The 18147-nt window shown below is 42.5% G+C and overlaps 1 protein-coding gene across 3 annotated transcripts in view; it reads left to right on the forward strand.

The window, feature by feature from the left end:
- ANOS1 (anosmin 1) overlaps nucleotides 1-18147 on the forward strand; it is a 240315-nt gene that overhangs the window by 203522 nt on the left and 18646 nt on the right. For 2 of the 3 annotated variants that reach the window (XM_049872287.1, XM_049872290.1), the window contains one exon: nucleotides 13133-13279. The exons of the other annotated variant lie outside the window; for it this stretch is intronic. In XM_049872287.1, the coding sequence (XP_049728244.1) occupies nucleotides 13133-13279 (147 nt within the window). The remainder of the gene's footprint in view (nucleotides 1-13132; nucleotides 13280-18147) is intronic. 3 annotated transcript variants of the gene reach the window in all.

The raw sequence follows: 18147 nt of genomic DNA on the forward strand, positions 1-18147 counted from the left end.
AGCAGAACCGTCTCCAAGGCAGACAGGTCCTACATGTCCTGTAGTTGCCCTGTGAAGCTGGAACGTCCTTCTAGCTCTCCAAACTGGAAATGGAGTGGAGAGAAAACACTCTGAATATGCCAACTACGAATTTAATTGGAATTTTGATGTTAAAAAAAAAAGCATATTCTATACTCAATTTATTTTATGGCCTTAAAGACCATATATCAGACTTCATCTCTCTTCACAATATGGTAAGAATGATTTTTTCCCTTTTTTTTTTTTTAACTCCTAAAAGTGAAGAAGACAGTCTCAGTGGGAGGGACATACTCCTAGGACTGGTTGTTGGATGCTTTTAGTAGATTCTAACTCTTGGTGACACCATGTGATGGAGTAGAACTGCCCCATAGGGTTTCCTGGGCTGCAGCCTTTACAGAAGCAGATTGCCAGGTCTTTCTCCCGCAGAACAGCTTTTGGTTAGCAGCTGAGCGCTTAGCCACTGCTCCACCAGGGCTCCTTTCTAGGACTGGTAGAGGTCTTGAAAGTACATTGTCCTTTACACGTGGCATGTATCAGCCACACCAAGACTAATGTATTTCTGCTCTTGAATCATTTTGGCAAAGTGACAGTGGTCCGGTCTTGAGATATATACAAATATGTTCTTACATCTACAATTAAAAGTGTGTATGGAGGCAGGGCCAAGATGGCGGACTAGGTGGGCGCTACTGCGGATCCCTCTTGCAACAAAGACTCGGAAAAACAAGTGAATCCATCACATACATAACAATCTACGAACCCTGAACAACAAACACAGATTTAGAGATGGAGAACGAACAAATACGGGGAGGCAGCGATTGTTTTCAGAGCCTGGAGCCAGCGTACCAGTCAGGTGACCTTTGGCGCCGGATTTGGGGCAGAGCCCAGGGGGCAGACGGCACAAACAAGGGGCCTAGCCCTGGCCCCCAAACTCATTCCGGGAGGGGGCCCAGCCGGTTCACGCGGGCGGCATGGCGGCGCAGCCGGTGGGAGAAGTCCCCGGGAGGCAGTGACTGGTCTTGGAGCGGGGAGAGCAGCGTCCCAGCCGGGGAGCCATCCCACAAGGATTTTGGCGGGGCGCGGGCGGGGGAGCTGCTTCACCCCCCTGAACTAACCCCGGGAGGGGGCCCAGCCAGTTCGCGCGGGCGGCGTGGCAACGCAGCCGGTGGGAGAAGTTCCTGGGAGGCAGTGACTGGTCTTGGAGCGGGGAGAGCAGCGTCCCAGACGGGGAGCCGTCCCGCCGGGATTTAGGTGGGGTGCGGGCACGGCACAAGCACAGGGAGCTGCTCCACCCCTCTGAACTAACCCCGGGAGGGGGCCCAGCTGGTTCGCGCATGCGGCGTGGCGACGCAGCTGGTGGGAGAAGTCCCCGGGAGACAGTGATGGGTCTTGGAGCGGGGAGAGCAGCGTCCCAGCTGGGGAGCTGTCCCACCGGAATTTTGGCAGGGCGCGGGCGCGGGGAGCTGCTCCACCCCCCTGAACTAACCCCGGGAGGGGGCCCAGCTGGTTCGCGCAGGCGGCACGGCGATGCAGCCAGTGGGAGAAGTCCCCGGGAGACGGCGACGGGTTTTGGAGCGGGGAGAGTGGCGTCCCAGCCGGGACGCACGGTCGCGGCGCAGGCACGGGGAGCTGCTCCGCTCGCCTGAGCTGACCCCGGGGAGGAGCCCAGCCGGTTCGCGGGGGCGGCACGGCGACGCGGCAGGTGGGACGGGGAGTCCCCGGGAGGCAGCGACTGATTTTGGAGACGGGAGTGCACCGTCCCAGGCTGGCAGCGGAGGATCTGACCTTGACTCCAGCAGGCCAGACGCCCCGGGGGCAATCTCCACACAGCCAGCACATGTAGGCGACGCGCCCCGCGGAAATCTCAGATATAATAGTCATTCCAAGCAAGACAAGCAACTCTGGCTATATTCTGAGGGGCTACTCTCCTATCTCTCTGATCCCTCCCCCACCCTCCCCAGGCGGCTTCGTTAACATCCGAATAGCCTGAGCCAGAGGGAGAACTCTGATAGGGATCTGACTGCATTTTTTTTTAGCGGATTTTCTGGAAAAACTAGTTTCCCAGTGATGGCTCGGAGACAGCAGTCCATATCAAACCACATAAAGAAGCAGACCATGACAGCTTCTCCAACCCCCCAAACAAAAGAATCAAAATCTTTCCCAAATGAAGATACAATCCTGGAATTATCAGATACAGAATATAAAAAACTAATTTACAGAATGCTTTAAGACATCACAAACAAAATAAGGCAAACTGCAGAAAAAGCCAAGGAACACACCAATAAAACTGTTGAAGAACTCAAAAAGATTATTCAAGAACATAGTGGAAAAATTAATAAGTTGCAAGAATCCATAGAGAGATAGCATGTAGAAATCCAAAAGATTAACAATAAAGTTACAGAATTAGACAACGCAATAGGAAGTCAGAGGAGCAGACTCGAGCAATTAGAATGCAGACTGGGACATCTGGAGGACCAGGGAATCAACACCAACATAGCTGAAAAAAAATCAGATAAAAGCATTAAAAAAAATGAAGAAACCCTAAGAATCATGTGGGACTCTATCAAGAAGGATAACTTGCGTGTGATTGGAGTCCCAGAACAGGGAGGGGGGACAGAAAACACAGAGAAAATAGTTGAAGAACTCCTGACACAAAACTTCCCTGACATCATGAAAGACGAAAGGATATCTATCCAAGATGCTCATCGAACCCCATTTAAGATTGATACAAAAAGAAAAACACCAAGACATATTATCATCAAACTCGCCAAAACCAAAGATAAAGAAAAAATTTTAAAAGCAGCCAGGGAGAAAAGAAGATTTCCTTCAAGGGAGAATCAATAAGAATAAGTTCAGACTACTCAGCAGAAACCATGCAGGCAAGAAGGGAATGGACGACATATACAGAGCACTGAAGGAGAAAAACTGCCAGCCAAGGATCATATATCCAGCAAAACTCTCTCTGAAATATGAACGCGAAATTAAGATATTTACAGATAAACACAAGTTTAGAGAATTTGCAAAAACCAAACCAAAGCTACAAGAAATACTAAAGGAAATTGTTTGGTCAGAAAACCAATAATATCAGATACCAGCACAATACAAGGTCATAAAACAGAATGTCCTGATATCAACTCAAATAGGGAAATCACAAAAACAAACAAATTAAGATTAATTAAAAATAATAATAATAATACACATAACAGGGAATCATGGAAGTCAATAGGTAAAAGATCACAATAATCAAAAAGAGGGACTAAATACAGGAGGCATTGAACTGCCAGATGGAGAGTGATACAAGGCGATATAGAACGATACAAGTTAGGTTTTTACTTAGAAAAATAGGGGTAAATAATAAGGTAACCACGAAAAGGTATAACAACTCCATAACTCAAGATAAAAGCCAAGAAAAACGTAACGACTCAACAAACATAAAGTCAAACACTACGAAAATGAGGATCTCACAATTTACTAAGAAAAACGTCTCAGCACAAAAAAGTATGTGGAAAAATGAAATGGCCAACAACACACATGAAAAGGCATCAAAATGACAACACTAAAAACTTATTTATCTCTAATTACGCTGAATGTAAATGGACTAAATGCACCAATAAAGAGACAGAGAGTCTCGGACTGGATAAAGAAACATGATCCATCTATATGCTGCCTACAAGAGACACACCTTAGACTTAGAGACACAAACAAACTAAAACTCAAAGGATGGAAAAAAATATATCAAGCAAACAATAAGCAAAAAAGAAGAGGAGTAGCAATATTAATTTCTGACAAAATAGACTTTAGACTTAAATCCACCACAAAGGATAAAGAAGGACACTATATAATGATAAAAGGGACAATTGATCAGGAAGACATAACCATATTAAATATTTATGCACCCAATGACAGGGCTGCAAGATACATAAATCAAATTTTAACAGAATTGAAGAGTGAGATAGACACCTCCACAATTATAGTAGGAGACTTCAACACACCACTTTTGGAGAAGGACAGGACATCCAGTAAGAAGCTCAATAGAGACATGGAAGACCTACTTACAACAATCAACCAACTTGACCTCACTGACTTATACAGAACTCTCCACCCAACTGCTGCAAAGTATACTTTTTTTTTCTAGTGCACATGGAACATTCTCTAGAATAGACCACATATTAGGTCATAAAACAAACCTTTGCAGAGTCCAAAACATCGAAATATTACGAAGCATCTTCTCAGACCGCAAGGCAATAAAACTAGAAATCACTAACAGAAAAACTAGGGAAAAGAAATCAAATACTTGGAAACTGAACAATACCCTCCTGAAAAAAGACTGGGTTATAGAAGACATCAAGGAGGGAATAAGGAAATTCATAGAATGCAACGAGAATGAAAATACTTCCTATCAAAACCTCTGGGACACAGCAAAAGCAGTGCTCAGAGGCCAATTTATATCGATAAATGCACACATACAAAAAGAAGAGCCAAAAGCAGAGAACTGTCCCTACAACTTGAACAAATAGAAAGTGAGCAACAAAAGAATCCATCAGGCACCAGAAGAAAACAAATAATAAAAATTAGAGCTGAACTAAATGAATTAGAGAACAGAAAAACAATTGAAAGAATTAACAAAGCCAAAAGCTGGTTCTTTGAAAAAATTAACAAAATTGATAAACCATTGGCTAGGCTGACTAAAGAAATACAGGAAAGGAAACAAATAACCCGAATAAGAAACAAGAAGGACCACATCACAACAGAACCAAATGAAATTAAAAGAATCATTTCAGATTACTACGAAAAATTGTACTCTAACAAATTTGAAAACCTAGAAGAAATGGATGAATTCTTGGAAAAACACCACCTACCTAAACTAACACATTCAGAAGTAGAACAACTAAATAGACCCATAACAAAAAAAGAGATTGAAACGATAATCAAAAAACTTCCAACAAAAAAAAACCGTGGCCCGGACGGCTTCACTGCAGAGTTCTACCAAACTTTCAGAGAAGAGTTAACACCACTACTACTGAAGGCATTTCAAAGCATATAAAATGACGGAATACTACCCAACTCATTCTATGAAGCCACCATCTCCCTGATACCAAAACCAGGTAAAGACATTACAAAAAAAGAAAATTATAGACCTATATCCCTCATGAACATAGATGCAAAAATCCTCAACAAAATTCTAGCCAACAGAATTCAACAACACATCAAAAAAATAATTCACCCTGATCAAGTGGGATTTATTCTCTCTCTATGCAAGGCTGGTTTAATATCAGAAAAACCATAATGTAATCCATCACATAAATAAAACAAAAGATAAAAACCACATGATCTTATCAATAGATGCAGAAAAGGCATTTGACAAAGTCCAACACACATTTATGATAAAAACTCTTACGAAAATAGGAATTGAAGGAAAATTCCTCAACATAATAAAGGGCATCTATGCAAAGCCAACAGCCAATATCACTCTAAATGGAGAGAACCTGAAAGCATTTCCCTTGAGAATGGGAACCAGACAAGGATGCCCTTTATCACGGCTCTTATTCAACATCGTACTTGAAGTCCTAGCCAGGGCAGTTAGGCTAGACAAAGAAATAAAGGGTATCCGGATTGGCAAGGAGGAAGTAAAGTTATCACTATTTGCAGATGACATGATCTTATACACAGAAAACCCTAAGGAATCCTCCAGAAAACTACTGAAACTAATAGAAGAGTTTGGCAGAGTCTCAGGTTATAAAATAAACATACAAAAATTACTTGGATTCCTCTACATCAACAAAAAGAACACCGAAGAGGAAATCACCAAATCAATACCATTCACAGTAGCCCCCAAGAAGATAAAATACTTAGGAATAAATCTTACCAAGGATGTAAAAGACCTATACAAAGAAAACTACAAAGCTCTACTACAAGAAATTCAAAAGGACATACTTAAGTGGAAAAACATACCTTGCTCATGGATAGGAAGACTTAACATAGTAAAAATGTGTATCCTACCAAAAGCCATCTATACATATAACGCACTTCCGATCCAAATTCCAATGTCATATTTTAAGGGGATAGAGAAACAAATCACCAGTTTCATATGGAAGGGAAAGAAGCCTCGGATAAGCAAAGCATTACTGAAAAAGAAGAAGAAAGTGGGAGGCCTCACTCTACCTGATTTCAGAAGCTATTATACAGCCACAGTAGTCAAAACAGCCTGGTACTGGTACAACAACAGGCACATAGACCAATGGAACAGAATTGAGAACCCAGATATAAATCCATCCACGTATGAGCAGCTGATAATTGACAAAGGACCAGAGTCAGTTAATTGGGGAAAAGATAGTCTTTTTAACAAATGGTGCTGGCGTAACTGGATATCCATTTGCAAAAAAATGAAACAGGACCCATACCTCACACCATGCACAAAAACTAACTCCAAGTGGATCAAAGACCTAAACATAAAGACTAAAACGATAAAGATCATGGAAGAAAAAATAGGGACAACCCTAGGAGCCCTAATACAAGGCATAAACAGAACACAAAATATTACCAAAAATGATGAAGAGAAACCCGATAACTGGGAGCTCCTAAAAATCAAACATCTGTGCTCATCTAAAGACTTCACCAAAAGAGTAAAAAGACCACCTACAGACTGGGAAAGAATTTTCAGCTATGACATCTCCGACCAGCGCCTGATCTCTAAAATCTACATGATTCTGTCAAAACTCAACCACAAAAAGACAAACAACCCAATCAAGAAGTGGGCAAAGGATATGAACACACATTTCACTAGAGAAGATATTCAGGCAGCCAACAGATACATGAGAAAATGCTCTTGATCATTAGCCATTAGAGAAATGCAAATTAAAACCACGATGAGATTCCATCTCACTCCAACAAGGCTGGCATTAATCCAAAAAACACAAAATAATAAATGTTGGAGAGGCTGCGGAGAGATTGGAACTCTTATACACTGCTGGTGGGAATGTAAAATGGTACAACCACTTTGGAAATCTATCTGGCGTTATCTTAAACAGTTAGAAATAGAACTACCATACAACCCAAAAATCCCACTCCTCGGAATATACCCTAGAGATACAAGAGCCTTCATACAAACAGATATATGCACACCCATATTTACTGCAGCTCTGTTTACAATAGCAAAAAGCTGGAAGCAACCAAGGTGTCCATCAACGGATGAATGGGTAAATAAATTGTGGTATATTCACACAATGGAATACTACGCATCGATAAAGAACAGTGACGAATCTCTGAAACATTTCATAACATGGAGGAACCTGGAAGGCATTATGCTGAGCGAAATGAGTCAGAGGCAAAAGGACAAATATTGTATGAGACCACTATTATAAGATCTTGAGAAATAGTATGAACTGAGAAGAACACATACTTTTGTGGTTACGAGGAGGGGAGGGAGGGAGGGAGGGTGGGAGAGGGTTTTCTACTGATTAATAGTAGATAAGAACTGCTTTGGGTGAAGGGAAAGACAACACTCAATACATGGAAGGTCAGCTCAATTGGACTGGACCAAAAGCAAAGAAGTTTCCGGGATAAAATGAATGCTTCAAAGGTCAGCGGAGCAGGGGCAGGGGTCTGGGGAACATGGTTTGAGGGGACTTCTAAGTCAATTGGCAAAATAATTCAATTATGAAAACATTCTGCATCCCACTTTGAAATGTGGCATCTGGGGTCTTAAATGCTAACAAGTGGCCATCTAAGATGCATCAATTGGTCTCAACCCACCTGGAGCAAAGGCAAATGAAGAACACCAAGGTCACATGACAACTAGGAGCCCGAGAGACAGAAAGGGCCACATGAACCAGAGACCTGCATCATCCTGAGACCAGAAGAACTAGTTGGTGCCCGGCCACAATCGATGACTGCCCTGACAGGGAGCACAACAGAGAACCCCTGAGGGAGCAGGAGATCAGTGGGATGCAGACCCCAAATTCTCATAAAAAGAACATACTTAATGGTCTGACTGAGACTAGAGGAATCCCGGCGGTCATGGTCCCCAGACCTTCTGTCAGCACAGGACAGGAACCATCCCCGAAGACAACTCATCAGACATGAAAGGGACTGGTCAGCGGGTGGGAGAGAGATGCTGATGAAGAGTGAGCTAATTATATCAGGTGGACACTGGAGAGTGTGTTGGCAGCTCTTGTCTGGAGGGGGGATGGGAGGGTAGAGAGAGAGGGAAGCTGGCAAAATTGTCACGAAAGGAGAGACTGAAAGGGCTGACTCAATAGGGGAAGAGCAGGTGGGAGTACGGAGTAAGATGTATGTAAACTTATATGTGACAGACTGATTGGATTTGTAAACGTTCACTTGAAGCTTAATAAAAGTTAATAAAAAAAAAAAAAGCTTGTATGGGATATAGTGGAAACCCCAGTGGCACAGTGGTTAAGAGCTATAGCTGCTAACCAAAACGGCCGCAGTTCGAATCCACCAGGCACTCCTTGGAAACTATGGGGCAGTTCTACTCTGTCCTATAGGGTCCCTACGAGTTGGAATTGACTCAATGGCAAGCTTCTCCTTCTTCTAGTGGGATATAGTACCCCATTGCCGTCAAGCAATTCCGACTCATAGCGACCCTATAGGCCAGAGTAGAACTAGTAGAACTGTCCCATAGGGTTTCCAAGGCTGTAGTCTTTACAGAAGCAGACTGCCACATCTTTCTCCCACAGAGCAGCTGGTGGATTCGAACCACCGACTTTTCATTTAGCAGCCGAGTGCTTATCCACTGTGCCACCAGGGCTCCTATGGGATACGGTAGGAAGACAGGATTCACAAAGAGGTTAAACATAGAGTTCAAACTTCTATCTTGGTTATTGTCTTAGCTCTGTAGTGCTGCCGTGACAGAAATACAACATGTGGTAGCTTTAGAACAGAGAATTATTTTCTCACAGTCCTGGAGGCTGAAGTCCAAATCAGGATCTTGACTGTGCCAATTCCCTCAGTGAACCTCTCTCTCCGAGTGTCTGGTGCCTGCTGGCGATCCTTGGCATTCCTTTGCTTGTAGACGGGTCCTCACATGGCATCTTCCTCTCCCCCCAGCCCCCTGTGTGTGTCTCTGTGTCTGTTTTGCTCTTTTAATAACTCAGAACTTGGATTCAGATTGGACCTCACCACCCTCGTTCACTTTAGCTCAGGACATTAGGTCTAGGACCCACCGCATACTGGTCTGTCCTCATTAATACAACAAAAGAAAACCCCTATTTCTAAAGAGGAGCATATTTATAGGCACAGCAGCCAAGATTTCAACACACATTTTGGGGGGCACAATTCAGTCTACAACAGTTATCCACTGGCAACTTCTCAATACCAAACAAACAAACAAACCCCAAACCCGTTGCTGTCGAGTCAATTCCTACTCATAGTGACCCTATAGGACAGGGTAGAACTGCCCCATAGGGTTTCCAAGGAGCAACTGGTGGATCCACACTGCTGACCTTTTGGTTTGCAGCCGTAGCTCTTAACCACTATGCCACTAAGGCTCTGACTTCTCGATAGCACATATTATTTAAGACATTCGAAACATAAATGACTTTGTGAAAATCCTAAGTCCTAATTAGTTATTTAAAATGACTTTGCTAATAACCAGGAATATTCTTTAACTCCATGGTGGTATCAAAAAAGTGAAGGGTTTTGGCCAGGAGCCCTGTAATTTTCCTATGTCCTACCCTGCCTACTTTTCTGGACTCTTACCGGGCTATTGGTCTGGGCATTCTGTAGGGTGTAGTGCCTTTCATAAAATATTAGCTTAATAAGCATTTTTCGTTTGTTTAGACATTTATTTAAACTCCTTAAATTAAAATACTCTAAATATGGACGTGATTAATAAGTACCCAAGACTTTTTCCACCAGTTTGTCGTACTCTGGTGGCTTGTGTGTGGCTGTGATGCTGGAAGCTATGCCACCAGTATTTCAAATACCAGCAAGGTCACCTGTGGTGGGCAGATTTCAGCAGAGCTTCCAGACTAAGACAGACTAGGAAGAAAGGCCTGGCCATCACTTTTAAAAATTAGCCAGTGAAAACCCTATGGATCACAACAGAACACTGTCTGATACAGTGCTGGAAGATGAAGCCCTCTAGGGTGGAAGGCAGCAACACGCTCAGTCATGCTGGCGATGGTGAGGATGTGTGGGACCAGGCAGTGTTTCATCCTGGTGTACCTTGGGTCACCACGAGTTGGAGTCAACTTGAAGGCAACTGACCACAAGAAGCCCTTTTCGTTACGTCTTCTGAATAAATCAATTAATGAACACACCAGTACGAGCCAAAATAGACAGTTGATGTGGTTTTTTTGGGGGGGAGGGGGGCCCTAGCTTCCCTTTATTGTTGCTGTCTGATCCCCCAGATTGAGAGTTCACCCTTGTTCACCCTCCTCTTTCTCCCTTCTTCCCACCTGCTCAGGAATGTGACTCTCACTCTAAGCCTTATTAGAAATCTCATTGTAACCTTTGTTGGAAAACTTTTGATATCTCACTTGCTATCAGGACATTGTCAATAGGGCTGAATCTCTTCACCTAGAGCTGTTTTGGTTAGAGGTGCAACGGTTAAACGCTTGGCTGCTAACTGAAAGGTGGGCTGTTCGAACCTACCCAGTGGCTCCACAGGAGGAAGACCTGGCCATCTACTTCTGTAAAGATCACAGCCTAGGAAACCCCACAGGGCAGTTCTACTCTGTCACATGGGGTCGCTATGAGTCAAAATTAGTTTGGTAGCACACAACAACAACAACATTTGGGCTGTTTGGAATTCAGAAAGAAGGAAACAAAGGAAGAGCAAGTTAAAGAAAAAATGCGTTCAAGATTGGAACAATACAAGAGCACCGAAGAGAGGTGTGTTTCGGATCACCTTGAGAGACGTTCGCCAAGGAGCTATTCCAGGCGCTCATGGGGAGCTTGGAAGGCTGAAGGAGCTTGCACCAGGCAGAAAGAAGGCGTGCTGGTGCCTTCCCACATCAGGGAATCAGAAATATAAACATACAGTTGAGCCCGACTCACTCTAGGGATAAGTTGTAGTTTGTGGCACAAACAGGAGATGATGCAGCTAAATTCCAACAGAAAACAGAAAATAAATCTAGAGCCAGATCATGACCCTCCGGAGACAGAGACACAGTAAGAAGTGGTCAAGGAGGGAAAGTTTAAATTGCCCAGTTCAGAGAAACAGTTCGTCATGTCTTGTTTTATAGCAGCGTACCTCTATCTCCCATTGGATATGGGAGTCCTGGGGCTTGGGGTCATTCTTGTTAGTTGCCGTTGAGTCAGCTTAGACCCATGGTGACCCTGTGTATAACAGAACAAAACGTTTCCTGGTCCCACGCCATCCTCCCAATCATTGCTGTGCTTGAGCCCATTGTCGCAGCCACTGTGTCGATCTGTCTTGTTGAGGGTCTTCCTCTTTTCTGCTGACCCTCTACTTTACCAAGCATAATGTCATTCTCCAGTGACTGGTCCCTCCTGAAAACATGTCCAAAGTAAGGGGGATGAAGTCTCATCATCCTCGGTTCTAAGAAACATTCTAGCTGTACTTTCTCCAGGACAGATTTGTTTTTCTGGCAGCCCATGGTGTATTCAGTACTCTTCGCCAACACTGTAATGCATTCTTCTTCACTTTTATATTGTCCTTGCTTTGTAATGAGTGTATACGGAATGCATTTTTAAATAGATAATAGGAATAAAAAGTTAATGTTACAAAAACAAAAAAACCCAAACCCGTTGTGGTCGAGTCCATTCCGACTCATAGCGACCCTATAGGACAGAGTAGAACTGCCCCATACGGTTTCCAAGGAGCGCCTGGTGGATTTGAACTGTGGACCTTTTGGTTAGCAGCTGTGGCACTTAACCACTACGCCACCAGGGTTTCCAGTGTTAAAAAAGCAGACAGTAATGAGCGCACACATGTATTCTCACCTTGTCTTTCCTAATGTGCCCCGGTTTCTCCATAGAGCACCATCTCATATTGAAACAATTTTACCACGTACTCCCTACAGCTCATTCATCAGAAGTCTGTCAGCACTTGTTCCAGGAACAGACAGCAGGAGTTTGTCAGGCTCATATGATTCCTTCCGTCCCCGACTACGCTCCTATTGCACCGTGGACATGGCTTCCATTTTGTGGTAGAGTTTTCTATAGACATGTCTTTTGTTATCTCCAGAGCCCCTCAAGTAGAAAAGCGTTATATGCCCAGCATGTAGCTCAGTGCTGGTACTGAGGGAGCTAGCAACCAGTTGCCACTGAGTCGATTCTGACTCACAGTGACCCCATGTGTGTCTGAGTAGAACTGTGCTCCCTGGGGTTTTCAACGCTTCATTTGTTAGAAGCAGGTCACCAGGCCTTTCTCCAGAGGCACCTCTGGGTGGACTTGAACCTCCAACCTTTTGGTTAGCAGCGGAACGTGTTAAGCATTTGCACCGCCCAGTCACTAAAGGTTTACAGAAGGAATGACTGAGTGAACGAATGTGTCCTTGTAGCTTATTTCTCATTCTAATGTGTTGTCGACAGTGCTTTCCATTCCATTTGCTGAGTATTTTATTATTTTACTTTAATATCTGTCAGACTTTTGGATGTCTGCGACTAATTTCCGCAGTGTGTAGACTGGTTATTGAGGGCTGTGACTGAAGCTGGCATTTTACCATTGTTGATTCAATTTGGACCCCTTGCCACCAATTTGATAAAGTTGGACTTGATGGATGATGTATTGATGCGTAATGTCAGCATTTCTGTGAAAAGTTATCCGTTGTTTCCATTAAATGGTCATTTAATATTATTTATTTTATACCCTTCATAACTGCATAAAATGTTGTATTAAGACAGTTTTCCCCCTAACTGTCCTAACTTTGTTACTTTAGTTAGAGCATCCTTCAAGCATGGGTGAATACCTATTGATTACCAACTTAAATTCTGGGATGACGGGTATTTTCAGGCATTTATTTCAGTGTATTATGAAGATGGGTCATCACCAGGAGCCTGGAAAAATCTGGAGTTACATCATATTTTACTTTAAAAAACTGGCACTGGTGTGAAATAATAAAATGAAATTAAGTTCAGTGGGATCATTTTCACAAGTAAGTTAGAATGCTGTACTTTGAATTTGTTGTAGAGGAAACCCTTGGGAAAAGTAGAAAAGATGTGATTCAAATCAAGACCCCTTTTCAAAGAAGACGACCCACTCGGCTCCTGGAAATCGGGGCTCCCTTCTACCAGGACAACCAGCTGCAGGTCAAGGTCTACTGGAAGAAGACTGAAGGTGGGTAAGCTGCTCTCGGGCTGTGCTGGAGATGGCACAGTGACACGAAGGCACTTGTGAACAGGGACGTGTCAGGCCACAGTGCTGGTATTAAAGCATCGCTGAACAAAACCCTTAAATACCTCTTTTTAAAATGTCTTATTGTTCTGATATCTGAAGGGGTCGATGTTGATTCCTGGGAGTTTCTGTGCAGTTTTGAAATCCGCCAACGAGTTCTTTCCTTATGGAGCATGTGAGTCATTTGTCAGTTTGATGTGTTGCGAGAATCTTCTCCTGCTTTAAGGCACTCTCCCCTTTTTTACTTTCTAAATCGCCCTTAATTACAGAGAGGATCACTTCATCAGTTTGTTTGCTTCTGTCTACTGCTCTTGGTGTCTTGTGTAACGAATCTTTGCTCACACAAAGGCCACAGAGATACTCTCCTTTTTTACCTTCTAGAAGCTTTATCATTTTACATCTCCCTGTCTTTGATTGGGAAACCCTGGTGGTGCAGTGGGTAAGAGCTACAGCTGCTAACCAAAAGGTTGGCAGTTTGAATCCACCAGATGCTTCTGGGAAATTGTGCAGCCCTACTCTGTCCTGTAGGGTCACTATGAGTCGGAATCCACTCGATGGCAGTGGGTTTGGTTTTTTTTTTTTTGGTCTTTGACTGACTTTCACTTAGAGTTCAGTTTTCTGTATGGGCCAGTGTACGAGGTCAGTGTTCTTTTATTTTTATCTCTGCTGATTTCAAGTAACCCAGCATCTTTTATTTAAAAGTGATCCCTTCCCCAAAACTCTGTTACCACTTTTGCCTTAATTAAATCAAATATATATATATGTAGATTTGTGTATATATATTACATATATAAATGTATGTATGTATGTGTATATATACATAGAGAGAGAGAGAGAGACAGAAGTTAATTTTCAAACTTTCTATAGTGTCATTTGGCTGTTTTTCACCTTGGTGCAAATACCTCATTGTCTTAACTACTATGACTTTATTAATATTCTTGATATTAGGTTGTGAAAGTACTCCAATTTTTATCTTCTTCTTCACGATTGTCTGGGCTCTTCGTGACCCTTTGCGTTTTTATATGAATATTTGGATGAATCCGTTGTTTTCCACAAAAATCTGCCGGCATCTTTATTGAATCGCAGCAAATCTCTACGTCAATGGTTAGAGAATTCACGTCTAAAAATCCTGAGCCTTCCAAGCCACAGATGTGATATATTCCTTTGTTTATTCAGGTTTTAAAACGTTCTCTCAATAATGTTGTATATTGCGAAGAGGCTGTAAGACCTTTTATTATTATTCCAAGGTATTTGTGTTTATTTCGATCCTATTGTATACGGCGTAATGTTTCTCAATTTCATTGTCTAATTTTTGTTGCTTGTACATGTGTTGTTGCTGGGCGCCGTTGAACTGATTTGGACTCATAGTGGCCTCATATGACAGAGTAGAGCAGCCTCACATACGGTTTCCTTGGCTGTAATCTTCGCCGGGGCACATGACCAGGTCTTTCTCCCACGGAGCCACTGGGTGGATTTGAATCGCCAACCTTTCAGTTAGTAGCTGAGCACTTAATCATTACGCCACAGGGTTCTTTGCTTGTACGAACGATACATTTTATATTTATATGTTGACTGTGAATCCAACAATATTGTTATACAGGAAAACCTGAAAAAGCCAGAACATGTGTAAGGCAGAAACCTGGCAGAGAAGGAAAACCTAACTATTTTCCTCTAGTAGGGAGTGATGATAGAAAAGTTGTAAGACTGCCCCTGTCAGAGGTGGAAAACTTGCAAGACCTGGAAAAATAAGGCAGTCCCGTCGAGTTCGGCTTTCACGGGTTTCTCTGTCATTATCGAGGCAATAACATTTTATCTGATGATTCTTTCGCAGTTTCCTTATAAAACCAATCACGTAGTCTGTGAATGATGACAATTTTATATTCTTCTTCCCAGACTTTTAGCATTTTACCTCTTCCTCAGGCCTTAATGCCGGCTAAGGCTTTTAGTCTTCTGTTGACTAACGATGGTGATAGCAGGTGTGATGTTTATGGTCAGGTGTTTGGAGGCATCCCTTATTGGAATAATAAATTCCCCGTAGGGTCGCTATGAGTCGGAATCAGCTCGACGACGATGGGTTTTACAGTGCAAAGCACTCATTTCCGTGTCAGAGATTTCCGTCGTGCCCAGTGTTAGGCGATTTCTAGTGGCTCGCACAGACGCTTACTTTCGGGTCCAGGAGCCCCAGCAGTCCCCCTTTATCCGTGGTTTCACTTTCTGCAGTTTCACTTACCCACGGTCCACCGTGGTTTGAAAATGTTAACCGAGTGCTGAGCGTGATGGAATCGCAGGCTGTCCGTCCCGCTCCGTCATTCACACAACTGTTATTCAGTATAATGTTTTAATTGTTCTATTTTATTATTAGTTACTGTTGTTAATCTCTTCCAGTGCTTAATTTATAATTCAGCTTTATCATACGTATGTATGTATAGGACCAATCATAGTATCTATAGGATTCAATACTATCCTTGGTTTCAGGCATTCATGGGAGGTCTTAGAATGTATCTCCCTCGGATAAGGGGGGGTCTGCTGTACTGAGAACAATTCAAAGAGCCCTTTTCCTTAAATTAAGTCCATCTGTTACTCTCCTCACTTTAAATTGGAGAGCTTCATTCACATACAAAACACAGTGGAGCTCCTCATGGTACAATGCGAGGCAGAAGGGATTGTCCAATGTTTTGGGAAGTCCAAAGCAAAAAGAGTTGGTAAGCATGTGTTCCAAATTATTCCACATTTTCCCCTTTCAGAAACCTTCTATGCTGTTACCATGTGAGCTATGGAATCCCAAACCAAAGCTTTCCCAGACATTTATGGAACATGTTCCCATTCAGAACTATCACGGGTAGAAAAGGAGACGCCTTTAGAATTGACACACAGTTCTGACTCGCTTACTTTGGACATGTCATCAGAAAAGACCAATCCCTAGAGAAGGACATCACGTTTAATAAAGTAGAGGGTCAGCAAAAATGAGGGAAAGCCTGAATTAGATGGATTGACACAATAGCTGTGCCAAGCGACTCAAGCATACCAATGATCAAGAAGATGGTGCACACCAGGTAGCCTTTCATTCGGTTAAACCATAAGGTCACCATGAGTTGGCATAAATTTGATGGCATCTGTCAACAACACTACTTAGTATATGAATGCTGTATACGATGTAAATATGAACTCAATTTCTGTTATTAAAAAGGACCTCTTAGCTGGATTTTCTGGCCCTTTCTATTTCTGTGAAGTCAGAAATTATATATTCTGTATATAACTAAGTAGGCCCATCTCCAGTGGTTTTCAGCTCCTTCATACATGTATCTGAATGTTCTTGAATTATAACCTATTTTCACCAGTGATGCACTAAGTTGAAAACCAAAAAGGATTGAATGCTTGTGACAAATAAGGTTAGAAAAGAATTATGTTTGCTAATCAAGACCAAATTGTAAACAGAAATTGGTTCTTAAACGTCAAGTTTAAGAATGTTGGTTTTGGATTTGGAGTGAAGAATCTAAAAGCACAACTATATTGATTTCCCTCAGAGTTTCCCAACAAGAGAGCTTCAAGTTTTGTATTATTTATTAGGAGGTAGTATGTCGTTTCATAGGGAGATAAATTAAACATCAGGTATTAGCCCTTCTCAGCTTAATCGTATGGTAGTTGGGTTGGCTGTGCTGTATAAAGATGAATCCTCTAGAAGGGAAGAAATGTTGTCAATATTGAATTTGTAGAAGAATGACTGTTTTCTTGAAAGCAGTATTTATTTCACTTAGCTCATTTTATTAATCTGTAATTTTATTATTCCACTGACACTAGGTAATTTTTACTGTGTGATAATTGAATTCACAATTGATGGTTTTAGTCTTTCTGGATTTAGACTTAGTGCTTTGATTCCGTAAGCATGAAAAGTGCGCTCAGACTGAAAGAAAACCTTCATCATTCTTAATTGTACTTTTAATAGAAGCGCCTTGTGTCTAAAAAAAAAAAAAAAGTCTAGAAGACAGTAATTCCTACTTTAATTGTATGAGCGAGAAAGTCCTGTCACATCACATTTTTACAAATATCAAGAGAACAAGGAATTGATCCAGGAGAAGCCGTCATTCAACTAATATTTATTGAACACCTACTATATGCTAGAGGTCCTGGGTGGTGAAAGCAGCTCGTGGTCGACCCTAACTCAAAGGCTGGTGGTTCGAACCCATCCAGAGGCACTGGGAAAGAAAGGCCTGGCGATCTACTTCTGTCAAGATCACAGCCAGGAAGAAACCTATGGGTCACTTCTACTCTCTAACACATAAATAATTGGAATTGACCTGATGGCAACAGTTTTTTGGTTTTTTTTTGCTGTGTGCTGGACACCATTTCAGGTGCTAGGAGCCCTGGTGGCACAGCAGTAAGAGCACAGCTGCTAACCAAAAGGCTGGCGGTTTGAACCCACCAACCACTCCTTGGAAACATTATGGGGCAGTTCTACTCTGTCCTTTAGGGTTGCTATGAGTCGGAATCAACTCGACAGCAGTGGGTTAATTCAGGTGCTATAGATACTGCAAAGAACCAAACACAAAAATCCCTGTCCTAATGGGATTTGCTTTCTCTGATGTCTTTCAAAATGTATTTTCCCCCTCCGCGTGACAACCTTCAATTCTTTGTTACGGCAACTGTTGTTCTGGGGAGCCTAGGATGGCCGCTATTTCTCAGAGCCGTAATGTCAGTAACCCCATCATTCCTGATCATTAGACTTTTGGGATTTTAGGAATTCACATGTAATTAATGATTTTGGAACCCTTCCTTTATGGCTGCCCCTGAGTTTGAAGGCTGGCAGACAAGAT

The sequence above is a fragment of the Elephas maximus genome, chromosome X, assembly GCF_024166365.1.
Source record: "Elephas maximus indicus isolate mEleMax1 chromosome X, mEleMax1 primary haplotype, whole genome shotgun sequence".
Classification (NCBI taxonomy): domain Eukaryota; kingdom Metazoa; phylum Chordata; class Mammalia; order Proboscidea; family Elephantidae; genus Elephas; species Elephas maximus.